General features: G+C 45.9%; 1 protein-coding gene across 5 annotated transcripts in view; it reads left to right on the forward strand.

The window, feature by feature from the left end:
* LOC133346950 (striatin-3-like) overlaps window positions 1–21,557 on the forward strand; it is a 103,628-nt gene that overhangs the window by 60,947 nt on the left and 21,124 nt on the right. For 2 of the 5 annotated variants that reach the window (XM_061558779.1, XM_061558780.1), the window contains exons 8-11: window positions 4,349–4,459; window positions 14,966–15,109; window positions 18,108–18,238; window positions 18,858–19,033. In XM_061558779.1, the coding sequence (XP_061414763.1) occupies window positions 4,349–4,459; window positions 14,966–15,109; window positions 18,108–18,238; window positions 18,858–19,033 (562 nt within the window). The remainder of the gene's footprint in view (window positions 1–4,348; window positions 4,460–14,965; window positions 15,110–18,107; window positions 18,239–18,857; window positions 19,034–21,557) is intronic. The other 3 variants (XM_061558784.1, XM_061558783.1, XM_061558782.1) reach the window with 2 other exon arrangements.

Genomic DNA, 21,557 nt, shown 5'->3' on the forward strand with positions numbered 1-21,557 from the left:
TTTGTGTCATTGTGTCATCACTTGTGTGTCGTGTTTCTGAGTTTGTCATGAGTGTGTTTCCTTGTGTTCAAGGTGGGAATTGTCTCTTAACAGTTGTTTTGGTGGTTGTGTGTATGTTACTTCTATTTTATTTAGTTGCCTGTTGAGGGTTGTCTTTATCAGTTTTCAAGTCAACTTGTGGATATGGGTCTCTAAGCACACTCTTCTACCCAAGTCGCACAGTTTGCTAGTTTGATTTCCCTTGCCTATTGCTATGAGCGTCATCTGCTGCAACGAAATTGCCAGTTAAAACGTGTGCCACCAGTTTGTCCTGCCCTCTCTGTGAATTGGTGTCCTATGACATTATTCACTTCTGGATACAGATGCTTGTGTGTAAGTATCGTGGTCAAATATAAATATAAGGGCCACTGCATTTATCCTTTTGGCACACGGGCACAGGAACTGCTGTGAAAGGAGGCCCCCATTCCATATTAATTTCTACAAATACCGTGACGATGGTGATGGTTGTGATGGTGGTATGCACTATACAAGTCCTCGGGTTGTTGCAGGGAAAATAATTTTCCCCACTTGGACAGATCTAGAGGAACTTGTATATCTGTACAAACTTTTTTTAAAAGAGGTGTCGGACCAACCAAATGGTGCAATGTCAGTACCGCAAGTATGTTTCTGACATGTGTTCAGAGTTTTGCAGCCTATCCATGCAGGACACTCCCCTCATATGCATGGGTTATCTTCCTGCACTCTTTTCAGAATCTTTTCAAAACAGGAATTGTCTTTACGACTACATCATGACCTTAATGTTTTGAAATGGTGGGGGTATTTCTTATCTATATACTTTGTTTACCCCAGTTTATGCTTTCAAACAACTATTGGACTGTGCTCGTTCTGTTGCCAACCTGAGCCAATGGTGAAAATTCCACATTCTTACAGCAGTGCTGGCCTTACTAAAGGTTGATAAAAATTTACTTTCCATAAAGTGGTAATCGTTTTTCTTGAGTTAAGTGAGATAATGTGCTCAATCGACCTCCAAACTTTCAACTCTTGTGATTGTGAGTAATGCTCTTACCACAGTGCCACCTATACGGACTTCTTTGTAATGAGGATGAACACATGAGTGATGTGCTATGTCTGCCAACAATGTTTATCTGGTGCACCTGGCTGCCTAAAAGGTAACATTTTAAATGTCATGTCTTTTACCACTAAGTTAGTGCAGAAGTGCTTAGAGCGGCCAAAATGAGCACTCAAGTAAAAAAATTCCCGTACATCTTCAAATGGCTCTTGAAGTTCAGAATTAGAATGACGTGTTGAGCAGTCTTGGCAATCGCCGTATTTTTATGCCATGCACATCAGAACTGTTCTTAACCTTGAACTTTCGGCCAATGTGTTTATTTGGAATCATGGGCCCTACTGGGTTAATTCAACCATGAGGGAGACGAAGGTATTAAATAGATGTTTTATTCTTCATGTTGAACTGGATTCTCAAGAGTATTGGATTGATAGTCTGTCAAACCGCAAGATAAAGTATTCATGCAGAAGTATTTCTGTGGATTTTAGCCAAGCCGTGAGCTCTTAAGAGTTAACCTTTTTTAACATGAGCATTGAGGAGGAGGACCATCGCATAAGAGATTCAAGTGACCCCAGAAGTAGTAACCTGCTGCCACTTCCGGAAGCCATTCATATGTAAGGCTGTTGCTTGAGGAGTTTTAAATTAAACATTTTTAACCTTATAGCAAATCTCAATAGACTAGTCAGTATACCAAAAAAGGACCTAATTATACAGTTTGTTGTAACGTCAGGTGATTCGTGCACTTAGAAAATATTCTAATTTATAGTTCTGAAAATTCTTCAAATTTCATTTGCAGTGAAGCGTTTTGTCTCTGTCACAGCACTTAAAACATGAGACAACACAAATTACATTTCATAATCCTGATATTTCTCAACTTTTCTGTTCACAAAACCCTCACATTATCTTAAGATTCTGTTTTCCTTTATCACTTGACTATTTTTGAAGAGGGCCCTGCTTCTTGAGGCGTTTTGGCCAGATTCCATTTATCATAAAAACTAGAATACTTGAATAAAACCCATGCATAGGAGGGGATAACTCATAACAATGATAGGTCAGAACCCTACTTGCTGTACCGCTTTCAATACACTCTTCATTCCTTGACACCAGGTGAGAACCCGCTGAGACAACCGGTATCATGCAAGGGTGGGCCGGCTAGCCCTGTACGTTTCCCAGGGACAGACACAAGGGTGGGCCGGCTAGCCCTGTACGTTTCCCAGGGACAGGTACAAGGGTGGGGCGGCTAGCCCTGTACATTTCCCAGGGACAGACACAAGGGTGGGCCGGCTAGCCCTGTACGTTTCCCTGGGACAGACACAAGGGTGAGCCGGCTAGCCCTGTACATTTCCCAGGGACAGGTACAAGGGTGGGCCGGCTAGCCCTGTACGTTTCCCAGGGACAGGTACAAGGGTGGGGCGGCTAGCCCTGTACATTTCCCAGGGACAGACACAAGGGTGGGCCGGCTAGCCCTGTACGTTTCCCTGGGACAGACACAAGGGTGAGCCGGCTAGCCCTGTACATTTCCCAGGGACAGGTACAAGGGTGGGCCGGCTAGCCCTGTACGTTTCTCTGGGACAGACACATGGTGTCACGTCTCCATCCCTGGCTCATCCACAAACTCCATTTCCTAGTTGTTGGATTACAGTCGTACGCCACCACTGTCGGCAAAAGTGTTGAATTATCACAAGAAGTTAAGTGAGTGGTGTGTTTTCCATATTTACGATTTATTCACTCACTACTAATAATAAACTATTTGCTCTCAAATTACTTGGAATCTCAAGACTCTTTCTCAGAATCTCAGCACTCTGAGGTGGTTTTCTAATTTCTCATTTATTATTTTTTTGGTGGGGGGGGGGGGGGTCCATCTTGCCAAGGGAAATCTTGTGTAAGATGGGAAAATACTCGTGTACAAAAATGTCAGCAACCTGCTTGCTGCATTACTTGCTGTATTGCTATCTACTGGACACGTCAAGGCTCTGCAGGTTGCAATTAACAATTAAACCTGCACATTTCCACGAACCCCGCCTCTGAAGCGAAGGATTACAGATATTTCACCCATTGCCTGAACTAATTTAGAACAAATACCAAACATTCTCACAGTGACTGGTCATCACAAATGTCCGGAATATTTCCTGCCGCCTGTCTGCAAGGGCAGTAGGGATCAAATGTGTTTTTGGTTCGCAAGCTGATGGCCAAGCCCATTGAAACGACATTATCCCCATGTGCTGTTCTATTCCCGAGATTCCCAACACATCGGTCCGCTTACGTGCTGACCAGTGTGAGTGAGTGCTGGGTTTGGTTGTCAGGTTACACGAGAGTGGATCATCTGAGTGATGATGGGCTCAGTCTCTTTAATGTGTTCTTGAGTGCTAAGTCTGCTGTGTGCCTGTGGGTTGAGGATTCGTCTTTTATACATACACATGCACGTGATGCGCACAGATAATTCTTTCCCTTGCGCTCATGTGTATACGCTCACACGCATGCAGTGCTCCATTCCCAGCGACGTGTGTTCGATACCTAGATATCATGCTCACCACAGCCAACTGGTATATAAGCCTGGTATGAGTCTCCTCGAGGTCAACTGAGCCTTTAACGAGTGCTTAGGGGATGGTGAGGGTCACACCACCTTCCCTTGAAATACCAGCCTTCATAGGTGCTTACCAACAGGTCTTGTTCTTGCAATTAGTTACAACTCAACAGGTTATCTTTTATTGAGTGTGAGGAGATAAAAATATATGTTTGTAATTGCTTTTGGAAGAAGTCTCTTAGGTGCATGCCAAGGACATAGGCCTGCTGTGCGTGTGCAATGCTGCATTTACGGGGAGTGGTGGCCCAGTAGTGAGCGCAGTGCTTTACAAACATGGTGACATAATGAGTTTGATTTACAGCCATGGTTAACATCGGTGGCAAGTGATATACCAATACTGGGTCACACCTAGGTCGACTCGGCATTACATAAGTATCTGGTGCGGTATGAACATTGGTGCTGGGGTGTTGAAGGCAGCCAGGCGTTGTCGGCCAGACCACCTCTCCATAGATGTGCCGTGCTTGCTAACAGCACTTGCCACAACAGTCTATAATTCCGTATGGGGATCTGTATATATTTTGTTGTTTGCATTAAAAGTGACATGCATGCCAAGGCAGATACGTGGCCATGCATGCGGCTGTACAAGGTCACGTCCCTGCACCTGTATACGTACTTGCGCCAAGGAAGTGTGTGTGCGTGTGCGCCCGCGCGCATGCCTTTGTTAAGCCTGGCTTGGTGGTTTGTGCCGACGCTCGTAGACAAAGAGGAGCTGTCCCCGAGCGGCGAGGAATGGGACATCGACCATGGACTCATAACCAAGCTCAAAGAGCAGTACAAGAAGGAGCGCAAAAACAAGAAGGGGGCCAAGCGTAAGTCACCTGCAACATCCACCCGGCAGGCCCAACAACTCTTGTGTTCTTGTCATCTTCTCGTCATGTGTTGTCTTTGTAACCGGTTTCGGGTGTGTTCACCTGGATGTGTTTCTTCAGCCCAAAGGATCTCTTGTGTGTGCAGTAGTCCTTGTTCATTCGTAACCGTGCCAGTGTGTCTGTACTTGGGTTTGCACGCGTGAGCTTACGCGGAAGCTTCCTTGCATTTGCGTGGCTTTGTTTTAGTTTTGTTCTTCTGGGATTTCTGCGTCTCCCTTCCATACCCCGAGCCTAATCCAACCTGGTGTGTGTGTGCACATACCGGAGGGTCCTCTGCCCATTCTCACCACAGGGTGCTTTATTTTGTGTATGTGTGTTGTGGGGAAGGTAGTGCAGGGATTCATGCACTGCAGTATAATTCCTGCAACCTGGATTTAATTGACGGTTATGCATGTTAGTTTCAAGTAGTATCTTAGCCTGACCTGGACCTCCTTTTGGGTGACTCAACCTTAAAATAGTATCACGCAGCCAGGGGGGGGAAACCGAGGAACAACATGCCACCACTTTCTACCACCACGATCGACTTGCAATATTCGTCAGCCTGGCCTATCCCACACGCTGAACGAAAACTTCTGTTTGTGGGCAATCCATGTTGCTCATACTGTACGTGCATTACCCTGTGTTTGCCCATTATCTTTTCATAAATTATTTACATACCTTACACTCGGGATTGCAGTGCCCATCTTAAAAAAAGTGTCTGGGGGACACTTGCCCTCTCAACATTTGCTAAGTTGGTTATGCCTAGGTGTGCTATTATATAACTTTGTTTATTAGTGTTTATATTTACTTCTCATTTTCCATGTATATGTAATGAGCGACTTCCGCGACACGTCGTGTAGAGGATACTCTTCTCTTTATTCCACGTACGGGCACAGCACAGGCCAACGTTATCGGCTTCCTCTCCAAGTACACACTCGGATATTAACGTTCGACAGACTACACACACGGTTGATTACACGGCGGGTTCTGCCCGTCCGCTCCCGGTCAGCCGCTGGCTGACGGCGTGCCGGGGAGGGCGGTGGAACTTGGCGGGAGATCCGCCACGTGGCCGAACGACGGAGATAGATGACGGCGAGCAGCGACTCAGTCCGGACCCAAGACTCCACACATCAACCCCGAGTCCTCCGCTTATATTACCGCAGGCGCGGCTAGGCTCCGCCTCCGGCCACGCCCTCTCGTGGAACTTTCTAGCCGGTTCTCAGTTTCTCAGCCGGCCCTGCCCTTCGCCTTTGGCCTAGATACCTCTCCCTTTAGGGATTGGATCATGTTTATAATGGTGCCTGTACCCGTGCTTCCCTTTTCCAACCAGTAGATGTCACTATCTCATTATATATAAATAATGCACCACCTTGGTAAAAGGCTATTAGGAGGGTTCAATTTTAAGACTTCAGTATTTCAGTCTGTAGTAAGTAGCCTGTGCGTGCATTAAAATGTTGGTTAAAAATGAAACGCCATATAAAATGACATGGAAAACATAATTATAAAAGGTGGCATTGTGTAACACATTTAACCGAGCCTGCGGTTATGTGTGTTATTGACCTACATTATGTGTGTGCTATTACTGTCTAGTTTCTCAAACTTGGTGTTGAGTTATCTGGTTAAACTGGGGCCCAGAGTTTCAATTCCATGGCAGTGCTTTGCAGCTTCCCACTCCTTGATCATGTCCATGAACAGTGCGGCGCCACCGCTACCTCGCACCCCACACCAGACCCGTGTAGAATGTGGACTTGGCCTTGCTGAGCGCAGTGGGACTTTCTCGGCCTCAGTTTCCAAGATCCATCTCGCTCTTTGTGTGTTGTGCCACATGCCATTGGTTTTGAGCCTCCCATAATGAACGTCACGCAGGCCTGCACGTCCCCCAAGCAAGTTTACCGCTCTCTATCAGAAAGGAAAATGTATCGATACACCAATTCAGACGGGCGGGTTTTCATTGACCAAAGGGAGGTGAGCCACACCATATCTCGACCTCAGAAATGGGGCCAATGTGCATGCGCAAATGATCGTATGCGTTGATGTATCATGCAGTGCACTCTTTTGTGTTGGAAAGTCTTCTGAATTACAATGCTAGAATCTTAATTTCATTCTTGGCCACCTACATCTTTAGGAATTTGTAGCTTCTTCAAGGTTGATTCAGTCAACAATTATTGCCTAGCGTCTATTGGCCAATATTGGCACTAAGAACACGGAGGGCTGCGTGTACTTGGTGCTGGCCTCACAAAAATCCCTAATGTGCCACACTGGATTGAGTTTATACTCGCTAATGGCACTTGCCCTAAGAGCCTGTGCAGCTGAATTGGGAATAATTGGTTGTTCTGCATGCACATGTGCTAGACTTGTCGCCATTTGGAACAGAAGCTGTTTATGCACAATTAGTTTTATTTTATAAACTGCTCCTGAAATAAATCATCTGGCGTCACTTGATTGTGTATGCGGCACAAGCGGTGCCATTCAGGTCGAGTCTTGTGCAGCGCGTGTACAGTACGTTACACTGCGCCGGGTTGTTTGGCTCTCACAAACTCGACGCACGCGGCTAGCGCCGTCACTCATGCCCAAGTTTGATTTATTGCGCAGCGCTGTTTGGCCGTCGCTGTTGTAACCGTAAACTCGGGTGCCATTTCAAGTTCTTTGAAGGGAGCCAGGTGTCTTGCTAACATTCATCCCCGCACGCCAAGTTTGGGACTGGTTTGTTCTCAAATTGGACAAGAACCACTGTTCATTTCCCACAGTCCTCTATTTCCTACTCTGGAAGAATGGTGAGCTGAGTTGAACTGCCTGGGTATTCGTAATATCTTGCAAATGTGAGTCGAGTACCCTGGCCACAACATGGGGCTCAGGGGTATTCTGCTGCCACTTGGCAGCCAGAATAAAACAGTTAAGAGGGTTTAGCTTCACACAGAATCTCTTTGGATAGGGGTAGGAGCCAATTGGCTTGATGTTAACAGTTTAAAACAGTGCTGCTAAGTGGAGAGATTGTGCCGAGGGGGTGGGAATAAAATGTACCATGCAATATCAGCCAGAGTTTGAAACCCGTGTTCTTAACATGTTAAAGATAATCTTTGTGCCCTATTCCCTCGGCTACAAAACCCCGACACAGAAAGTGCTGATATTTTTATATTTAACATTAAGACAAGTGTGGCATCGCCTCACCCCCAACCTGCCCTCCCACCACACCCCCTCTGTGTTGTGGAGTCCTTTATCCCCCCACTCGTAAAATGGTGGCGCCTTCAATGAGCCAGCTAATGGGATTACAAATGAAAATCCCACAATAATATTCGACTATAATTACCGCTCTCGGTAATCTGATTACAGGAATATATTACGCCCCAGCAACGTTTAGACGCGATGGCATATTTTGAGTGGCCCTTTAAATCCAGTGCTTGTGCTTTGGTGGCGATGTGGCTAGCCCAAGTCGTGAAGATTATTTAAGACAGCGTCAGAGTGAACTGAGGATGGGCGCTTGCCTGAGATTGCACATCGGAGGTATTTGAATGTTAAGCATGATTGTCCAGCATCGGGTACATGCTGTTATTCATGTCAGCCATGCTTTTAGCAAGCACCTATTCATTCAAGGTTAAGTTGACCTAGGGGTATGCCAAAGACAGGTCCAGACCCCCCCATTTTCCACCGATAGGAACGATAAGGAGGTGAACCCAGATGGACGGCACCATTACTCCTCGCGCATACAGTAATACCTCGGTTCACGAACTTAATTCGTGAAATGACTCTGGTCGTGAACCGAATTGGTCGTGAACCGAGGCACATTTTCCCATAGGGTTCAATGTAAATCCGGTTAATCCGTTCTGACCTTTTTTTTTGGTTTTTGAAGCACAAAAATATGAAACAAATGATAATACATATTACTGTAGTACTGCATAACCCTCCAGAAATGAGAGACCACATTATCATTCATGAGATTTTACACTCTGTTCGTGACAGCTATGTTGGGGTGGTGCTTTTAAAAAAAGTCATGGCACTCATTCCATTTTTGCATAATGGATTTTTCAAGGAGAGATCGTTTCGGGGGGCTGTGGTCAACGCTGACGAAAATACGTGGAAAAAAATCCATCGCTCGGGGTTTTTTTATTTTTAGGTGAAGAGGGATGACTGTCACAGCTGGCGCATGCGTGCCTCTCCGCTCATTCCGGGGTGCGCGCGCGTGCATGCGTGCGCGTGCGTCCGCGCGCGTGCGTGCGTGCGCGCGCGCGTGTAGCCTGCGCGTGAAGGGCAGAAGAGGCGGGCGCACCACGTGTTGCGAGCCCCCGAGGAGGAGGAGGAGGCGGGTACTCCCTCGGCTGATTTTGCATTGCTCGCTCCCGTTACAATAAATCACGACCATGTGACAGCCTGGAATTAGCATAAAAATGGGCGCGGCTCCTGTTCGTGAACCGAAGCGGAGTTCGTGAACCGAAGCATATTTTTATGAAATTTTCTGGTCGTGAACCGAGTTGTTCATGAACCGAAGCGTTCGTGAACCGAGGTATCACTGTATAAGCAAAAGCTACACTTTTAATTTATACGACATCTAAATGCAACATCTCAAAACACGTTTTGGAAGCGAGGCAGAAGACTGGGGGAGAAGGGAGCCGACCTATGGTGCAAGAGGGAGGAACGAACACCACTGCACTGCCATCGAGGCCAAGTTCAGTGGTGATGAAGCCACCTTGGCCTGGCGCTAATGAGGGCACCAAATAACGGTGTGTTTTAGACGCAGCAAATATCTGTGCTGCATAGAGCCCCCTGGAGGTTTCGGCGGACACGAAAGGCACCGCACTCAACTGATTGCAGAGTACGTTTCCCTCCCCACGCTGTTTGGTCCGCAGGTGGTTCTACCGTACGCCAGGCTTAAGTGCGCACCGGCTTCACATGAGGGGCAATGGGGCGGCACTCATCTTTGCTACCGGCCCTGAATCTCCAAAAATGCATCATTCCCATGGTGGAGGTCAGTTTATTCATAGAATATCCTGTATAGTGGTTTTACAAAGGCGAAGATCTTTTTAAAGGAGCTCTGTGCAAGTCGGTCTCTGATGCTATTTGTGCAGTCAGCGTTTCAATAAAGGGGCCTTTATGAATGAAACTGCTCCAGGGCAATACAGTAAACCCGCTGTGTCCACGAGGGTTACGATCTTGAAAACACTCGTGAATGGACAACCCTTGTTCCAATGGGAAAACTAGGATTATGTTCCTGGTGAAGAGTGAACATGGGGGAAAATGTTTAATGTTTAATAACAATGACTAAAAATATATATTAAATTAGAAAGAATACAGTTTTATTATGATGTTTTGATGACGATGGAGGTGGTGTTAATGAGGAATTCAGGAGGATGACTCCTCGGGAAATGCAGGTGTTTGATAACAACGGCACATAGCTGTTATCATTTTAGCACTGGGGAGCACTCACTGCAACAATTTCCCTGTTTGCATTCGCTTTCTTTTCAATTGACCCCACAGTTGTCTCGTTTATACCAAAATGTATAGACGAGTCGACTAAGTATGGGAGTCTGGCAAATAGGGAATTACCATACATTTAGTAACTCGCGAAACTCATAAATCCAGAACTCGCTGATTGAGAGGGTTTACTCTACTTGGTGACATGGGACATATTTCTAATACTGTGGGTTTATTCATACAGAAATAAGAAGGTTTTATGTGACTGAATAAGTTTCTACTCCCTGCAGAAATGAGCAAATATTGACAAATGTGGCCTCATTACTACCAGGATGATAGGTTTTAAAACAAGGGAAGTGGTTGTTTGACCTTTGAAGAATGTTCATCTCGGAATGTCTGGAGTTAACCAATACCATTGATGACACTAAAGAACTTGGTGTTATTTTAAGTCAATTGATATAACATTTCCTAAAACCATTTGATTTATATTATAGACTAGCTGTACTACCCAGCTTTGCCTTGGACTTGGATCCACCACGCCCGGTCACCTTTGTCTCCCCAGTGGCGATGTTCACACACCACAGCAGTTACTCGTTTGAGGCTGAGTCGACCTAGGGGAGGCCCAGGAGCGGTTGAAATAATCTTTACCAGTGGTGGCCGTGAGCGGGAATCGAACTCTGGTCGCCGGGTTCGGAGCGCAGCGCGCTAACCACTACACTACAATGCGTTACGCTTCCACATGCGCGGGTCACGTGACAGATTTGATGTCAGCTCACTTGCCGTGCAAAAAAATATATGCATTATTGAGCTCCCCCCCCCCCCCCCCAAAAAAAAAAGTGTCTTTTTTATAATTTTTGCATGGTGTACAGTCTGGAAAGTACCCACATGGCAAATTTCCAGTTTGTTGCATGTCGGGAAGTACGCTAAACATTTTGAACAGACACACATTCACATCTTTACTGTTTATATATATGGAGAAACTTTCCCCATCCCGCAGCAGGCTGCTCGGTTAGGGTGGCTGTGTTTTGTGTATATGAAGGAGGTGCATGTTTGATTAGCTAAGCTGTAACAAAGCTAATAAAAAGTAGCCCGTGATCTCTTAGTGTATGTCCATTTAGAATATGCTACTGCAAACTAGCAAGTTGCTAATTTGCAATACAGTGTGGCAAAGTATTGCAGACCAAGTCAGATAAAGATTTTTACAATGGATGGGGCATGTGTGGGTGATGGGGTATGGCAGGTTACCGAGTCAGGCATTGGGAGTGACACCCACATGTCAGCATCTTTGCGAAAGATCTAAAGCTGGATATTGATGAGGGCAGATCTTGGAGGCCAGGTGTCTACTATGCCACAGGTACAGAATCGTGCAGAAAAAAATAAACAATGGCAAAGTGTGGTTAACATCAACTACATTTGCCGCACTAACCTATTGATCTTTAACTTGCCATGAGAATGATTATCTTGCGTTCTGCATATTTTAATCGCACAAACCTTCAACAAAGGCATTAGTCACAGTATTTTGGTTCTGACCCATTGTATGCAGTGCATGAACCAATTGCTCCAGAGCTGTTGGCCCAAATTCACCAACCGTGCTTGTCCACAGGGGGCTCATTGGACTGCTCTTAAAGCAGGCGTCGTTGGCCTGTGTTAATTGTATTTATATGAATTAATAATGGTTCTACATCATTAGACCTTTGCCAGTACCAAAATATAATAGGGGTTTTCCCTTTTTCGAGACAAGGCTCAAAAGAAAGCCGTCTCTGGTGTGGATAATGCATATATTATCAGTGTTTTTTTTGCATTTTGACCACAAGTATTGTGGTTAATGCACACATGATTCCTTGTAAAAGGTTTCAGTTTTGTTGCCAGAAAAAAGGGGGAAAACTCTATTATAATAATGGTTCGTGGAGTGCTTATATAATGAGGACATATTTAGGTTTTTGTTTGTACAATATACTGTTAGTGCAGACAGGTATGTCACCGCTAAATGGCTGAATTACTGCAATTCACATGGTTTCTATATATTTTACTCCTTGTTTATTGCCATTAGTGTAAGGCTCATGTGTCAATGTGTACACGGCACCTGTTCAGGCATGCAAATGCTGCGAGCACTAATCAAAGCCAGCACTATAAAATGCGCTGGCCAGCACCACACATGCTCAGCTGACTCAACCCTCATCATGCGAGGTACTCCCTTTAGACAGTCAACTTAGTGGATTACTGTGCTAGGTTCAGATAATTCCAATTGTGTACCTGTTACCAGTAGTTCAATACAATGACCAGAGGAATGTCTACAAAGTGGTACATATTTTATTAGCCGCAGAGAGATGATGATCCATCCTAGTCATCCCTCAGCTGGGATTTGAGGTTACAGCATTTCACGTGTGTGTTCAGAGCTGAAGACTACAAACTCGATGCAATTGACAACCTGGTTTATCTAGTGACCTTGGGTTTCAGCTGGCTATGCTCTGACTTGCTTGGCTTCTGAACAACATCGCATTCATCATTGTCCTGATAGGACACGTGTTTTCAATGTGAAAATTTGTGGTGTCGGTATTATGGATTACATTATCCATTCCCACGTCTTCTGCCTCTATTGCTTTTACAGGCATTTCAAAGTCTTCATATTAAATTGTGGTCTTATGAGACTCCAGCCCAATTGTTGTGTGCTGTGGTTGGGGCACTTGGAAAGTTGTAAGTTAAAATCCCAGTTAGTGGTTGACGCAGCCCATAATCTCTCCTGTGTGAACAAAACAAGTACCACCTTGTGGAAGGTAAATATATGCTGGTCGTCCTCTCGAGGGATTGGTATGGGACTGAGGAGATGAGCACCACCCCACGATGCTCGTGATTACTTGTGTCGCACTCATTTGAGTTCGATCTCCTAGACTGGTATTGTGGGTGTTGTTTTCTCCACCGCAATGCATGACATGCTGAGCATGGGGCTGCATAAATTGGTCTGTGACTAATTGACAGATGCTACACTTGGAGATGTGGATGCACTGCATTGAAACCGTGCGTATGTTTGTTTTGGTCTGCACTAAAGGGTGGCATGTTTAAGCTTTGAGCCAACCAATTCTTATTACTACTGTGCGTTCAATTGAAATAAAAATGACTGGTTCTTTTGCACAATCACAATACGTGCATCGGGCCCTTCAATTGTCCGTAATAGTAACTTGGCTGAATGGAAACGGCCGTGCTGAGTATTCGGCGGTAATCCGCACGCTGAGCGTTAATGGGAAATAAAATACCCTACAAAGGCGTGAACTACCCGCTCACACTAATGCCATATCACCGACTCGTTACATTTGTTTGTAAACCCATTGTAATCTGTGTATCTTCATTATTCTTTGAGAGCCATCACCTGTTATGGGCAGGTGATCAGCTCAGACCATTTTTGACTCAACCTTGATTATTGCATCTTCAGCCTGCAAATAAATGCATCTGTGAAACAGCAGCGAGAAAAATGCATTGCAACATTACCAGTGAACATAAATATATAGAGGCAGAAAATGTTTGTCATCAAGAGTAAAGGATAGCTTTAGCGCAGATGGGCTCATTTTTATGCAGTGCTTGAATGTGCGTGTGTCTGTCAGCAACTGATTTTTTACCACTCCCACCCCACCCCACATCAATGACATGTATTGCCATCATTTCTACAGCTGCTGTCAGCTGATATGTTTAGGTGCCGAAGGATGCTCCGTGCCGGGGATGAGTGGGAGTGAATGTCGGTGCTGAGAGTCGGGGCGTGCGCACAGTGGCCATACGGTCGGATGTGATTGTTTTGTGGCCGTGAGACTAGAGCCCCCCACCATCATGCGTGCAGTTGTACTCTGAGCGGACGCTTTGGAGCATGGATGGGTTAGGTGACTTGACGTGTGGCCTCTGGAGTGGTGAGTGGTCTGAATTTTCGGCACACTAGGATAGGTTTGCGTTCGGAAGCTTGTTCTCTTGCTGCACATCAGCAAAGTGAATGATAAGGTATAAACGGCATGGCCACGCAGCTGATGGCGGCAGATCAATCGCACACTCGGGAAGAGTGTATTCAAATTCCACCAACTACGTGGTTCAACCAGATGTCTAACCAACCCAATAATGAGCTCAGTAGCAACTAAGTCCAAATAGCTGAATAGGCAGTCTGGATTTATTTTACTGGGCTTGATGATGGCGTATGTCTGTAATACAGTGCCTTAGATGTGGGATTGAAGAATTGCATAAAATTCAACCTGCAGGGTGACATAGATGTCTGTACATTAAATAAGATGTTGACCCATCTGTACAAATTTGAGTGTTTTTCACTATATTGTGAGTTTGATAAAACACGCAAAAATCACATCTTTGTAAGAGGGTCTAATGTCCCAATTCAGGAAACTGCCGAAGAATAGTCTTAAGGTTGCGTGAAGCATCCTGGATAAATAATTAACTGTTCAGGCAGAATGACTCCCTGTTCACATAAGCAATGGAGTCTGCACTCCATAGGTGGCCCAGAGCTCATGGAGAAAGTTTGATATTCCACTGGTGAGTTTCTTTTTTGAACAAGCTGTGCTATTGTTTTCACCAAGTGCAACTCATTAAAATAAATCCAGACTAATTTCCAGGATTTTCAGCCCCTGCAAATCTTACGACACAAAACGTTGAGAAATGAAGCTTACAGCAGGGAAACATGCTTCTAGACCCAAAAGAATTTGGCAAAATTAATTGAAGGTTCTTTAAAAAAATAATTTTAGACACACGCCTGTTGGTCAAAACTGGCTCCATCAGATCACCAGAGAAAATGGCACCACACCCTTGTGCGACCAACCAGCTTGCCAATGATAAACGGATATGGAGATACCTCCACCGATGTTTCAGCTGACCGTGCGTGCTGATCAACCTCGGGCGTGCCAGTATCACGGCGCACTGCATTGCACACAAACCGCGTGGAGCCCTCATTTACCCCCTGCAGGTTGACCGGCGTTGGTCGCCATCGAGGTGGCACAGCTGCAGTGCAGTGCTGCGAGTGTCGTGATGGACTAACGGACGGGCTCGCGCAGCTGACGGCCGGCGTTGTGCTTGTGGCAGGCCCCAACCGCTCCGCCTTGCAGGACATGCTGGCCAACCTGCGCGAGGTGGACGAGCTGTCCCCGTTGGCAGCCTCCAGCCCGCCCCGCCAGCCCGAGGAGCGGGCCGCCCCTCTGCCTCACGACAATGCCCGCTCAGATGAGGGTACAGGATGGCGCCGAGTCCCCGAACCCTGCCCCCCTCGTCTCATCTTGTGCCCCTGTGTCCCGTCCCGTCTTCTTCCTCACCTTAACGACCACGTCCACTGTTTGCACACTGCGCCTGCACATCTCATCCACCCGCATCCCGGTCACCACGCTCATCCCACACCACCCGAACACGATCGTATTGGAATCTTCTGCATGGAGAGGTTGACAACTTTGTAAATTGAAAACCATCTCATATTCAACTTAGTTGTTTCACTCTCATTGGCTAAGCTAAATGCTTTCACAAATGGCCCACAGTACTCCACTTGATTCGTAGCCTTAGCTTTCTACTCTCCCAGCTACATCTTCAATATCAGAGTGTGTGTACTCAGAGCAACCTACCCAACTCCTTGCTGGACATCCATCTTCACCGACCTTTGTGCTGGGAAGACATCCAAACCACCGCCCCAGTCTCCCCCCCCCCCCCCCACCAGTTCCTGAATGTTCTCCCTTACCTCTCTCCTCACTAATGGCACTCTCTTCTTTTGCCAAGGGAGGCCGCTTCGTGTTTGTTGCTGCCGCCAAGCTGCTTTGCAATACTCTCCTCCTTTGCCTCCCCCTCGTGGCCGTGACGCTCGTGGTGTCCCTGCTTGCAGCAGCAGCACGGACAGCTCACGTCCGTCTGCTCCCCCCAGTAGTCTGCTGTTGTGTGCCCCCTGCTGTTCACCCGTCATCTTTGCAGAATGCAGAGAATGGTGGTTGTTGTGGTGCCACTGTGTTGCGTATTGTTGTTCTCCGTGACCTGCTTGCTTTTCTTCTGCAGTCCAGCGATTTGTCTCTTTCACCGATGCTTTGCTGGTGTCCGGGTGGCGTTGCCCCATTTTCAACCAGAGCTTTGTTGCCATTCTGCTGGCCGGCTTTCCGCAGCACTTCTTTGTGTCCTTCATTGGCTTTGGTTTGTTTCTAGATTTGAAGCTTTCGTGACTGCAAGGATTCATACTCTTAGGTTTTTTCGGTAAAGTCACGTAGGTAAAAAATAATAATAAAAGAAAATAATAATAAATGAAAATAACAAACTTTTCATTTATTATTATTTTATTTTTGTTATTTTTTTACCTACGTGACTTTACCGAAAAAACCTAAGAGTTTGGTTTGTTTGCTACCTGTGCCTTCTCCATGTTTGCTTTTCTTGATGTCGGCACTCTTTACTCCAGCCTTGAGTTGCGGGTGCTGTCCTCTTTTAATTGGGTATCTTGACTCTACTCCTGCCTCGGATGTGGCTTCTGATTTGTGCGTCTGTATTTTTCTTTCTACCAACTTGTAGGCCGTTCCCCGCCAGTGGCTAATACTGTAGAGCTATCTGTTGTTTGTCTGAGACTTGGGGCATAGAATGAATGCAATTGAATTGCAATATATTCAATTCACCTGTCTGTAAGTAGTAGGTCACCTAACAGTGATGTTTTCAATAAGATATTCATATGCACTGATGGAACATGATTCTGAACGCAAATTAGTACGAATTATTCACAGTGTTCTTCAGCTGAATAATAACTGAGATTAAGGCTTCACAGAGCGATACAGGTATCAATGTGGTTCTCCGCTTGTTGCAAAGATTCATGGTTTTATTCCAACAGCCGCCCTGGTGATTATTTTGTGGGCGTATGAACGAAATATTTATGCAGTCTGTTTCACGGTGGAAATTTGAAGGATACTGTAATGTCATACACAAGAGCATAGGCCCTAGTGTAAAAGTGTCATGACCAAAATTTTAAACCTTGGCTGAACATTTCTCAATTAGAATAAACTTAGCTATCATTGCCCCTACTACAAAAACTTGCCAGGTCCCGCCTGCAAAAGACTTTTCGGGACTGAAGTTTTCCTGGGTAACCAAGCATAGTAATAATAATAATGTCAGTGTAAATAGAGCATTTCACATATGCCTTGAAAGTAACCTGTCTCAATGAATCCACCCATCAGCACGACCCACTCTATTTGCACACCACTCGTGGTGAATCCTTCCATAATTTTTTTAAGTCCCAACTTGTGACCACTGCAATGCCTAGCCACCTGTGTGCTTTTTCATGACCTTTCCCTCTTTGTACTCACTGCCCTGATCAATGTGTACCAACTTTTTGCCCAGTGGCAATTTCCACTGGGAGTGGGTTTGCTTTGAGCACGTTGTGATTTAGGCGATCCTTATGAGAAACTTTTCTGGCCAAACATGAGGTATGAGTTGTGCCCTGCAGTTCCATCCAATCCCTGTCCAGGTCTATCCACAATCTGTCAAGATGACAGACACGGTGATGCATACCAGTAACCAAAAGCTCGAGCGTTTTAATTGATCGCATAGCTGTAAAGAACTCCAAAACCGCTGTTGGGTGGCCAGGAGATGACAAACAAGTGGGTTTGTCGAGCTGTCTATGCAGATGTTTTGTTTTCCTTTTGTGAATAGGTTTTTCAGGGTACTCCTTTTCCCTCCTTACAAAGGAACTGGTCAAAAATCGAAATGTCGAACCTTCCGCAAAACGTATTAAAAACTCAAGTGACGTTTTCCTTAGTAAATAAATAACATTGTTTTAAGATATACAGTAGATGATAAATGTTGCATTTACCCATCACATGCTGACTTCTCGAGCACTGGAACCTAAATGTAACTATTTCCTTAAGCGCTTCTAAACATGCAGTAGCCAGATTCCAACACGCAATGCCTGGATATTGCAAAGCATTATGCGGATCTTGACAGGTGGCCAGAACTCAATGGGTGATGGCAGAACTCGATAATTAATCACTTTTCTGTTAGACCTCTGGCCGGGAAAGCTCCTTGTAGCCCAACCCAAGTGTCCCCTCAAGCACCGCACCCGTCCTGCAAACATACTGGCCCAAAGCAGCCCCTACATAGAACATGCACATACTGATCTCTGTTCACCCACTTGCTAGTGGCCTGCCCTTGAACACTTTCCTTCCCTTCCCATGTCGCCCTCTGCTGTCCCCCCCATCCCCTGCCCCCCGGGCGGCAGTCGAGAGCCCGTTTCCCCGTGGCACAGGGAAGATGTTCATCAGCGGCCCCGAAGAGGCCATGGACACAACGGGCCTCGGGGAACTTGCGGACCTCACCGTCACCAACGACGCCGACTCGCCCAGCTACGACGTACGCAACCCCGGTCCTGTGCTCCCTGTGCGTCCACGTACAAAGACGAAGGATCCCCGTGGAGACCAAATTGACGTTGGGGGGGGAATTGCTTTTGGCAAGGATCTATTAAGGCCAGCACGGCACACGAGAGGAAATGGTCGTTTCTAGAGCTGTTGTCCGGCCACCTTAAACACGTTGTACACACAAGCGTGCAGGAGTACACAAAAGGTTATATACACATATGTACATACATCCAAAGATCTGTGAACATAAAAATGCACCACACACCTAATCTCCACCATTCCGTTCACATGGTGTACAGTTGTTAATTTTTTGTAAGCGCCTTGGTTAAGGCACTATATTAATTATGTTAAGATAAGACATAGGTACATGTGGAAAGGATAACGATCCCTTTGCATTCTGCCACCCAAATCCCATAACAAATTAGGACATTTGTTAAATTCATGGAAAAAAATACTGCGTTGCGATTTTGCTCAGCAATCATTGCCCCAGAGCCACTCTTACAAATGTTACCATCCTGGCCTCTCGAGCTCTCACTTGGTTAAACAAAATATACTTCAAACTAAACGATTGCTGTGATGTATTGCCCCCCTCCCCCCCTCATTTATGGCCGTAGATTGGCGCCAACAAAGACGCATTCCGCAAGACGTGGAACCCCAAGTTCACACTTCGCAGCCACTTTGATGGTGTGCGGGCGCTGGCCTTCCACCCGAGTGAGCATGTTCTCGTCACCGCCTCCGAGGACCACACTCTCAAGCTTTGGAACCTACAGAAGACCATCTCTGGAAAAAAGTGGGTCCCATTGCAAGACAAAGATCCCCCGTATAACCTTAACAGACTTTTTGGGGCAAGTTGTGTTAGCACGCGCGCCTATGAAGGACGGTATGGCACACGAGGGGGTTGATGGCCAGCCCCACGCCTGGCCGCCTTCGTCTCCCTAGTGCTGCTATTTACACATCGTACCAGGTACTAATTTCAGGCAGAGTCGACCTAGGGGAGGCCCAGGACCGGTTCAGATAATTGTCATCAATGTTGGTCGTAAGTGGGAATTGTACTTGGGTCGCTGGGTTTGTAGTGCAGTGCGCTAATCACTGCACCACTACCCCCCCACTGCACCACTGGTCCCAATGCAATCATCACTTTCACATTCACGCATGCTCTTTGCTGTGTGCGTCCTCGAGCCCGTTGTCATGCGCTCAACGTGCGTCGTCAAATTCCAGTGCCTTCTCTTCGTTTCACCCGTGAATGTCTGCCCACTGATACATGCACACTCGTGATGTGCGGTACTTTGTCTGGTGTCTCTGAACTTAAACATTTGTATGCAAAGCTTTCTCCTGGCATTTTGTGGTACATTACACTCGGCATATACATTCATTCAAAGAATTGGCCAGACTTCCCATTGCAGGGCCTTACCAAAAATGTCTTGAGAATTATGATTAAAGCAGTTGTCTCACTGATTCAGTGAGTTGTAGTGCGGAGGACTGCTGCTTTGATGGTCCTAAGCTAGTGGTGGCAATTCCATATTGCTATGGTGGGTGTGATTCCATAGGACAGTTACTTTTGACTTCTCGCGTAGCCGTGCTCGTTTTATGATTATTATCGGAGCCAACACCTGAGCAGAATTTGTCTCGACATGTATTCTACATAGTGCCACTCTGCGTTATTTAATTAACGGCTGTCGTTACTAATATTTTATGAAAGGAAGTGAGAGTGAATTGAGACAACCAATCCTATTTTCTAAGGAGATGAGGAATAAATAGAGATGAAGAGACTGGCCTCAAGCTGTAGAGCCAAGATGTGTACAATAAACCGTTTTAGGCATTGCACATCTCCTTTGATGGCCCTGAGCCAATGGTAGCTCAGGGCTGGAGAGATCAACTTTTCTCATCTCGCCGGATAAGATAAATTTAGGAACATTTTACGTGAGGTCAGTAGTCCTTGCCCTTGGGGATCCAATTGCACACTGTATACAAAATGTGGAATTATCACCACTGGGGATCAGGGTTATAAGCAAGAAATGCAGCATGCCCTGTGCTCTCTTGAGGAGCATACTCCCACTTATATTGCCACCAGACTAATTACTTTTCAAAAGTAATCCTTATGAGTGTTTGCTTACTACTGCATGCAGCAATGTTGTTTGGACTACAGCATCATTTCAACTACATTTTTTTTTTACCAAAACTCACAGTTGCTGATTTAGCACGTTTGACGTTTTGTGAAATATGGCAGAGAGCAGTTGGTAACGATTTACGGTTATGTCTGACCAGGGAGCTCCAAGGGCAGCGCTTGTTTTTTAATTCTTGTGCACTCGGATTTTATCCTGCGTGGAGGACCATCTGACGCGTGCGGGCAGCTTGGTAATGCGTGCGTAAAACGACAGAGGATTGACTCGTGCTGCAGAGACGACTTTACATTGTGAACAGTCACTGCTCCCTGTCCTCGCTGCAGTAGATGGGGCAGCATCGTAGTTATGAGTCGTCTGAAAGTGGTGTTTAAAGCAGCCCTGGTCGAAGGTTATGGGGTCCCTAATATAGAAAAAATACCAAAGGATGAGCCTCCATTCGTGACAATAGCACACTAGCAGGGTAGTGAACATTGGGTAATCAAAGGATGGTGCAAGTAAATGTACAGACCTTTATTAAGCCACTCCTGACTGAAGGCCTCTCTACCCCGTGCAATTTGTGGGGGTTATATGACCATACTTCACCCTGATCACTGTGGCTTGGTGATGGTTGGGAGCATAGATAATGTGTGCATTGCCCTAATTTGCCGATTATACTGGTAGGAACGAAGTGGACCAGACCACCAATAGATTAATGTGTCCGTCCATCTGTCCGTCCGTCCGTCCGTGTATCAACATCGCCCCCTACTGTAAACACTTGGCATGACCCTGTCCGACAAGATGGCCGCCCGCTCCCCCTGCGATCTGTGAATTAAACAAGATGGCCGTCGCTTCCGGCGCATCACGGCAAAACTTTAAACTTCGCTTCAAAATTACTTCACTGAAACGCAGCACGTTTTTAAAAAAAAATACTTTACTGAAACGCAGCACGTTTTTTTAACACAGAGACAAGAAACATTTATTAACACAGAGACGAGATACATTTAATCGCCTTATTTGTGCACGAAAAGCACGGCGCGAGGCCTAGTGCGGCAGGCTTCGCGAGGCCTAGTGCGGCAGGCTTTTTAACACAGAGATGAAACGCAGCACGTTTATTTAAAAAAAAATTTACTTTACTGTAACGCAGCACGTTTTTTTAACAGAGACAAGAAACATTTATTAACACAGAGACGAGATACATTTAATCGCCTTATT

The sequence above is a fragment of the Lethenteron reissneri genome, chromosome 25 (genome assembly GCF_015708825.2).
Source record: "Lethenteron reissneri isolate LAM-NWPU_2019-01 chromosome 25, ASM1570882v1, whole genome shotgun sequence".
In the NCBI taxonomy this organism is placed as follows: domain Eukaryota; kingdom Metazoa; phylum Chordata; class Hyperoartia; order Petromyzontiformes; family Petromyzontidae; genus Lethenteron; species Lethenteron reissneri.